The sequence below is a fragment of the Phragmites australis genome, chromosome 16 (genome assembly GCF_958298935.1).
Source record: "Phragmites australis chromosome 16, lpPhrAust1.1, whole genome shotgun sequence".
Lineage (NCBI taxonomy): Eukaryota > Viridiplantae > Streptophyta > Magnoliopsida > Poales > Poaceae > Phragmites > Phragmites australis.
The window spans coordinates 25503562-25512750 of record NC_084936.1 but is presented as its reverse complement, the minus strand read 5'-3'; the positions used below and the strand labels follow the sequence as shown (position 1 = coordinate 25512750).

At 46.6% G+C, this 9189-nt stretch overlaps 1 protein-coding gene across 1 annotated transcript; it reads right to left on the bottom strand.

The window, feature by feature from the left end:
- Positions 1 to 5621: 5621 nt before the first annotated feature.
- Positions 5622 to 7250, bottom strand: LOC133895661 (UDP-glycosyltransferase 89B2-like). Its single transcript, XM_062336126.1, has one exon. It carries the CDS (start codon positions 7210 to 7212, stop codon positions 5800 to 5802), a length of 1413 nt encoding a protein of 470 aa, XP_062192110.1. The 5' UTR covers positions 7213 to 7250; the 3' UTR covers positions 5622 to 5799.
- Between the last annotated feature and the right edge of the window lie 1939 nt (positions 7251 to 9189).

Here is a 9189-nt window from a genome sequence, read left to right as displayed (position 1 = left end):
CAGTGCTAACATGTTTTCTTCATTGTTCCATATGCAGAGATCGACGATCTCCAGAAAGTAGAGGTACATGGTAGCTATATAGAGCTGCTTAGCAGGGACATTAGTCAATTCCCCTTGTACGATTTCATCTTCAGATAGATTGACGAGCTCGCTATGTCGTAGCTACCGGGCGCGCCACTCCCGAGGACTCATCCCTCCCAGGACAAGTACACCACTCTACCGTTCGCTGGCCGATTTGAGCAGTTGCTCGTTCCACCGGACCGCCTGACGTACTCAGCTCACCAGGTGCGAGCGAGGAGGTGCAGGGTCCCCAGGGCAGATGCGACCAAGGGCCTCATCCCTAAGAGGGGACGTAACCTGTAGGATTCTATGCTATTGTTAGTTTCATGGTGTTATGTACTAGTACTCCGTGTTATTATTTTACATGTACTCCATGCTAATATTTATATTATGTGGTTGTCATATCATGTTGGATGTTTATACCGAAACTTTGTTATCAGCCATGTTTTTATTAACTGTGTTCTCGATCCATCCCAAAGCATAGCATCGTGCAGTCATATCCCCTTTCAAATCATTCACTTGCAACTTTCGAAATAAAAAAGCCTTCACATAAAAAAACCCCTACTACTATAACACTTGAAACTACAATAAAATGTTACATGACAGGGTATAATTTATTCAATTATGAACAACACGGTACAAGAAAATATAACAAAATGCTAAGGTAAAAATTATTAGTATAAACATTATGGATGAAATGGCCTTTGAAGTTGTCTGTGCCTTATCTCCTGGTTCATCCAATGGTATCGTATTCTGGGGATTTTGGTCTACGTTGTGCCGATATATACGAAAAATAATCAAAGTTAGGATCCCAGTCATTTGCCCCATCGTCAGAGAATTCGCAACGATGTGGAGTTCTCCAAGGAGTAAGCATGAAGTCATCATCGTCGGAACCAACCCATTCGGTTGTGGCGGAAGTGGTAAAAGTAGGTCCTCTTGTAGTGGTTGGCGAACAACCACATCTTTCATGGTGGCTCAAACCACCTCCTCTATCACAACGGTGTGAAGGTCTCGAATGACCACCTCTGTGTCTCCAGTTATGTCCGGGTAGGTAGCTGTCACTAAAGAGTAGTTGCAGCCCTTAAAAGTTCTTGATGGGTTAGTTCAGCAACTCTTAATCAAGAGGGAATACCTAGTATACAAAAAGAGCAAACAAAAATATAAACGTGTCTTAGAAGTGTAACCAAACAAATAACCGAGACATGTAATAATGATGAATGTACCTTATTGTGCTTCTCGTACTACTGAGGGTGCATAAATATGGTGTGTGCTCGCTTGCTAAAACACTTTGCTATGTTGGCAATTTCGCACATGCTGATATATCTCTGACGGGACTCTAACAAGTGCGTCTTTAGGTCCATGGATGTCACAGATCTTACCATTCATCGTCATTCCTCCATGGTGAAACAGGGACAACGGGTCATGGTCTATCATTTCGACAGTATTTTGTTCAGGTTCTCCTCCTTGAACACATCGTCACTTTTTGCCTAGGTCTCCCTCATAGTCTGTAAGGCTATCATTGAGAATTTGGATATCCACAAGAAATGTCTACTTAGGAGGCAGCCATGGTGTGGTATTAAGTATCAGATGCTAGTGGTTTTTCAAAAAACTGTGATGTCATGACCTTCTCATTGTCTCGGCCTCGCATTTTATAAGCAGGGATCGATGGTGTACGGACCAAGTGCAGGTATGTAATTTGGATATAATGCATGCATTGGATGTCTTCTTGTAGCGAGCGGTCACTAGACTCTGAGTAGTCGGTAGCGTGTGGTCACATTGCTTTGAAAAGGTGGCAATGAGAGGTTGCATCAATCTGAAACGCTGACAGCGAGGGGTCGCATCTCCCTGAAAAGGTGGTAGCGAGAGGTGACTTCAATCTAAGAAGCTGGTAGCGTGATGTCACATAGGATTAAGAATTGCAGTAATGACATTGTAAGTAGTAACGTTTGAACATGTAATACATAAAAAGTAGACATTTATGAATATGTAAGACTAGACGTGTCGTATATACCCTTTGTCACGTAGCTGATGAAGGCAGACCATCGGAGGGAGATAAGAATATGTGGGGTAAAAAGGTATGTACAATAAAGGCCAGTGATAATTCATTCAAGTATGATTACATAATACAATAACACTGCCATACGGCACATACGTCAGAAAGTTACAATTTGATGTTTATGATGTGAGAACTAAGTTGTATTAGTTGTGTATTACTTATGTTCCTGGTGTAAGGGCTATACTATAATTTATGTGTAATAGTTTTGTTCGGTATTTGCGATTTTTAATGTATTTTCGCATTTTTGGCCGGGATTTATCATTTTACCAATATATTTTTTCTAAGCCCAATATTTTCATAGGATTCTATCTTCTATATAGAGGCAATAATAACTCCTTGTAGAACTATTGTAAAATAAAATGATCACACCAAGCAACAACTTTCACAAGAAATCTCTGTCAAGTATCAATGCTACAACTTTTCCAGCTTTTACAGGGAATCCCATACTTCAGCCCTAGCCATGTCCATGCACTCAGTCTATGCATCAGCGCTCAGCCACCATAAATAACCCCACTCTCAACAATGGATAGACTACTCATTTCTCAGCTCTCTCAACTGCAATGTCTTCCTTAACTCTACCAAGCCCACCCAAAGAATATTATGGGATTTTTATCCCAAGGGGTCAAACCGTCGATGTGCTTCTATGTTGATCCTTGTAGGCTTCGTGAGTTCCATGACATCTCCTACATCTATGGCAGACGCTTCTTCATATGTACCAACTACCAGTACATCCCGTCTTAAAATGGATCGTATGAGTACCCACCGGTATAACGATATAGATCACTCATGTGCCACTTTATATATGATTTCATGCATTATCTTACTAATCTCCCCTCTTGTTTCATTTATCCAGTCTCCTCCACCAATCTGTGATTTCATGGAACAGTTGTATGGAGCAAAATAAGCACCAGAAGTGGTGAGTTGATATAGAGATACGGTGGAGGAGGGAAGCTTACGAACGCCAGGAGTACGAGCAACAACAGGAGAACCTACAGCTAAAGCGTCAGGAGGAGGAGTGCATAAGGAATGCAGCGGAGCAGCGTGCCGCGGCTGAAGCACGCAAAACAGAGAGGGAAATGAAGCGTGAGAGGATCTGCCGCGCTAAGGCGGAGGGCCCCGATGCCCCGAGAAAGAACAAATATCCTAGGTGCACTCAGTAGAGATCATCTATTGTACCCGACCTATTTTTATTCACTAAGGCATGTTAGGTTTAGTAGCGGCACGCTATTAGGTTAATCGTTAGGCATACAATATATGTCAATGTTTGTTGTCATCTCTTTATGATTATGGTTCATTCACGTAGCGATGAAAAAATCTATGTCCCATGTAATGTTTATCAGCGTATGTAAACTCCGTGTCGGATTATATGATATTTGCGCTTCATAACTACTATTGTTCGACAAATTAGATTTTGTATTATCACAAAATCACTTCATAAAAAAATTCACACACTTTTACACCAACTAAATAAAGAAATATAGATAAAATAATATCCAACTAAAATTAAGGATAAAATGAACCGTTTTTTATAACTGTATGCATAGCTATCATTTTTCGCTGAATGAATGTGAAATATTTTTCAATTTACTGAATACAAAATCTAATTAAAAAAACTAACTATACATATATTTTTGTAGTTGAATTAAATTGAATATGTCGCCCGGAAGGTGGACGATACAAATATGTCGTCCGTTATACAAACGAGATGAAGGCATCGTTCGTTCGACGGGAAAGATCAAGTTCTCGTCCACTGAACGAGTGAGATATTTTTCTCTACGGTTATTAAATTCGTTGGCAGCCGAGACTCACAACTTCTCGTATGCTAAACGGGTGACAATATTGCAGATCTCATTATTTTTTAAATATGCATGTAATATTGAAATATTTGAAATATATATAAAAAAAATTCCCCCCGCGCACTTTAGAAATCCGCCGCGCTGTGGCCACAAAACGGCCCGAGTTTTCCCCCGCCGCCGGGGCGCAGTGCACCTGCCCGATCGCGCTCTGCGTTCGCCGGTCTCCCTCCCTTCTCCCGTTCGTTCTCCGCGCGCCCGCTCCTTTTGCGTGGCCCGTGGGCTCGGTCCAACCACGAGCCCCCCACGGCCATCGTCCCCGACGCTCTTCTCGCCGAAGACTTGGCGCTCCACGGGTCGTGCACTCGTGCTCTTCTCATCTCGCGCATTCGCCTCCGCCGCGTCATCAGACCGCCACCTCTGGAAGAGCACTCCCAGCCGCTGCGCCGACCAGCATATTCCTTCCATCGTTTGTCCAGATCCCGGAAACAGGAGTGCATCACTTGTTCAGAGACACAGTGTGCGTGTGTGAGAGAGAGACGCCTTGTCATCTGAGTTGCATGCCCTGTGCATCTCGACCTCTGGACGGCGAAGCCTGCCGGACCACCCGTGTCTTTCGGTCTCCGCCCAGCTTTACCAAGCACCCATCGGTGCACCGTCAAAATGTGCTTTGCTTGCTTACCGAGGGATGCGGTTGCGCGCGGAATTAGTGGACGCCGCCTAACCGTGGAAAATAGCATGACCCAACGGGGATAGTCAGTCGTGGTTAGCTTTAGCATGCTCCACTTGCAAAAGAGCGAAGGTGGCGAGGTAATCGCGATCGCTCTCCTTGCTTGCTTCTAGAGTCCAAGGTTGCCGCCGGTCGTGCTCGGATCGACCAGTGGCACGACGCTGCCATGTACCAGGGGTTCAAGGTCTACGTCGTTGGCACTGACCCTGGTGGGCGGTGGCCACGGTCTTCGTTTTTTCTCTGACGAATCAGGACCATATCACGGCAAGACTAGCGGTAACCTTTTCTAGAAGACCGTGTAAATTCTTTGAAAACTCATACGTAAAGGATTTAAAATCTGTTGAAAAATTGTCAGCTACGAAAGGCTACGGTGCGATCTATCTCCACGCAAAAACGATAATAACAAAATCCCGTTTTTGAGACATGACAAGGGTAAATAGACAGAGGACTTGCCTGGAGGGGGGGGGGGGGAATCAATCAATCAATCAATCTCAGCCGTAGGAGGAACCTCAGACAAAGCCGACAGTTTCTTCTTCCCTGTGTGAGATCTCCTTCTCCTTCTCCATCTCCCTGTCAGGTCCGCCGCTACCACCCCGTCATCGCGCTAATCCATCTTCGACAACCCATCGCTTAGTCTCCCTCAATGCTGGCACTGCCCACCCCCTCTTGCCACCCGCGGCTCAGCACACCAAACCCTAGTTTCGCAGGTGGGCTCTTGCAATGGTCGTCGACTGAAACCGCGAGCTACTTCGGTCGACTGAGGAAACTCTCCAATAGATGGTGTGTAAACTATTGCACAATTGTATGTCTGCATTATTAAACTTACGTCTGCCCTTTTCTCCTTGAAAATTTACATGGGCGTGAAACCTGAACTTACTCATAGCTGGCATACGAGGCATGTGAACCTATAAATTTATATCATTTCTCTATGTGTAATTTTTGCGTCTCTAAATGCCACAGAATAAGTAATGGGACGTTTTTCAAACGTTGCACGACAAATGTGACTTCAATATTTCCCTCTAATTTATGGGTACATTTGGTCTGGAAAACAAATCTTGGTCCAATCCTCATCTGAAGTTCCAAAAAAGAACTGACCTGTCACATGGATTGAAATGTGCAGAATTGCCAATAAGACAATGACCCCAGTAAAAGACCACGCACTAGACTACCATAGTGAGCATGCGCACCAAGTCTTCCAAGTCGCTGCGCGAGCTCCCGCCCTTCGCCACCGCCGCCGCCGCCTTCAGGCCGAGCTCCACCGCGCGCTCCCTCACAGGCTTCCCCTCCTTCCCGATCGCCTTAGCGATCGCGTTCGCCACCTGTCCAGCGTCGGGCACGGTTTCGGCGCCCTCTGCCACTGGCACGGCCACGCCGGCCTCCGCCAACAGAAATGCGTTCGTGAACTGGTCGGCGCCCATCGGCCACGTGAGCATCGCAACGCCGGCGGCCGCGGCCTCGAGTACGGAATTCCAACCGCAGTGCGTTAAGAACCACCCTACAGCCCTGTGGCGCAGGATCTCCACCTGCGGCGCCCACCCGCGAATGACCATGCCGCGCGAGGCCGTCGCCGCCTCGAATCCGTCCGGCACAGCGGTGCCGCTCCTCACCACCCACACGAACGCCGCCGAGCTCTTCGCCAGCGCGTCGGCCACGCACGCTGCCTGCGCCGGTGACAGCGCGTGCTGCGTCCCGAAGCTGATGTACACGACGGATCCGTCGCCGAACGCGTTGAGCCAGGAGGCCACGTTCGCCCGTGGCACAGCGGATTTTCCGCCACGGTCGCTGCAGGGGCCTACGGCGTCGGACAGCGGACCCACAGCGAACACTCGCTTGGCCATCAGATCGGGGAGCGAGCGCTCCACGTAGGCGGCCTCGAGCGCCGAGAACGAGTTGGCGACGAAGTACGCGCTGTCCAGGTTCCACAGGAAGAACTGGCGGATCGCCTCGGATACCTCATCGCCGGCCACGTGCTGACGGAACAGCCCCGACAACTGGCGCCACGGGAAGCTAGGCGATCCGGGAATCTCCGGGAATGTGACCGCCTCGTCATCGTCGTCGGGGCGGCGCCTCCTCGGCACATGGCGCCAGAGGGAGTGCGACAAGGCGAGGTAGAGCACGCCTGCAGACGAGAACGTCACGTGCGGCACGCCGAGCTCCGCGGCGAGCGGCTGCGTCCACCCCGTGAACAATTCGGAGACGATGACCGTGACGCGGCGGCTCTGGGCGTTGCACCAAGAGAGGAGCGGCGCGCGGAGGGCGGCGAGGGAGGCCATAAACGGCCGGAAGAGGTGGCCTGGGAGGTCCTTGGTGTTCTCGCCGCACCCGACCGGGAGGAGGGGCGAGGACGGGAAAGGCAGAGTGACAGTGCCCACGGACGGCCAGGCCGCGAGGAGCGGCGCGAGGAGCGGGGCGTTCCCGGCCGTGACGGCGACGGTGATCGCGAGCCCCCGCGCGGCGAGCAGCGCCGCGAGGTCGAGGAGCGGGAGCATGTGTCCCTGCGCCGGGTACGGCACGACAAGCACGTGTGGCTTGCCATCGCCGTTGCTTGCGCACGTCGGTTGTGGCATGTCCATGGACGATGGCAACGGACACTTGGACAGTTTGGAGGAAGGAGCAGAAGGACACTGCAGGTTTAATAGACACAGACGTCAGGTCGCCACTCTTCAGAGTCATGTCACGAAATCGAAGTTTTTATGATAAATCATCAATTTATTCTATATAAAGATATGATAATTGAACGAGTTATAGCGGCTCTAAATGATCTTGTTAGAATAATTTTTAACAATTAATAATCCTAGATATATCGGATGTTAGATACATTGATCTGTGTTTCCTATATATGCGTATCAAATTAAACTCAAGAATATCAGCATTAAATGATATGGGACGAGTCATTGCAACTTCACACCGCCCCACGACCATACATCGCCGAAAGCAAGTGCTCGAGTAGGTAGCATTAAATGAGACTTGATTTGAGTAGGTATTATCCGGACCTTGCTTTGCAACCAGGGGCTGGTCGCACGAGCTTCGTCCTGGTCGCGCGATGCGGTCGTGGTTTTAACAATATTTACTGCTCACTGACACTTTGCGGCACAGGTCCTGCCACGTGGGTCACCCCCTTATCTATTACATCGACAGATCTCCACCGTACATATTACACGATCAAACGTTCTAAAATCAAAGTTGGTCTCCTGTCTCCTCTCCTCAATTGTTTGGAAAACTAAAATCAATTTGAAAATATGCAATTAATAGACACTCTCAGTATTAAAAAATATTAATGCACCATAATTTCCTTCCATCTATATCCAATAACTAGAGTCAATTTATACCTTCTATAATAATTAGATATAGAATGCAAGAGTTATACATGAGTTTTTGATATCTACTGTCCACGGATCTTAATCACATGGCTCAAATTCATATTTGGACCCCACTAATTACATAACGTGATCTTTTTTTCTCTAGGCAATAACCAATCAACTCACATGCCTCGCATGGTCGTATCCAACTCCAAGCCCACTTTGCCATGCTACACTTAACTCAACCTCTTGTCTTTTCTTTTCTTGTGTAAATATGTGCATATTTTTGCTATCTTAAGTTGAGAAGCTGTATAGATGTATTCTCAACTTCTTGTTTTTTAATTATTTTTTTCGTGAAAATTTTGACTCTTATCGTAATATTATTGATTTCACATGTGTAAACACGTATGTAATTGCTATTTATCACTAATTATACTCTAATTGATACAATTATGCATTAATCAACATATTATAACACTTATCAACCATAATCTTTCAGAATTTTACTGATGATCAAGAATAGACAAGTGATGATCTTATCCGATAAAAAACCCAGCTCACTCTATCAAACATATATGAGAAATATTATTAAAAAAGATAATCATATTCTATCTATTTTTCAACCAAACATATAAAAAAAATAGATCATCCTATTCCACTTACCATCATCCCTCCATCCCCGAAGCTTACGCGGTCCGGATCGTGCTGATCCTACTAGAGGAAAATTCTCGTGGCCTCGATGTGGTGACCTGCTGCCTACTCGCTAAACATCCCGGTCAATTTATTTATTGATATGGACGCATATCATTTTCTATTTGTTCGGCGTCGATCGACCCTAAAACTGCTATAGAAAAATGCTGTCTTATTGATGGCGCGAAAGCAACTTATGTTCTTTGTTGTGATTTTTTCTCTGTTTGTTTACGACAGCGGCGTGCTTGCGTATCATCCACCGTCGCTGGTCATGCGAGTCGTTCAGTAGTTGTACTATGTAATCAGCTTCTGACCCACGCTAGATACTCCCTAAAAAAAATGGCCATTCAGAACCCACGCAATTGCATTGCTCATCAGCCAATATCGACTGTTGTCTTTAGTAAAACTTGTAGACTTATCACCTAGTGCTTGTTTTGATGAACTGTGGACTGTGGTCAATGATCTTGTAGACTGGTACCAAGTAGCAACTGGCAGCTGCAAGTACAACTGAATTAACAATGTCTGGGTGAGTTCACAATACTCTAGATACGGTTCAGACAA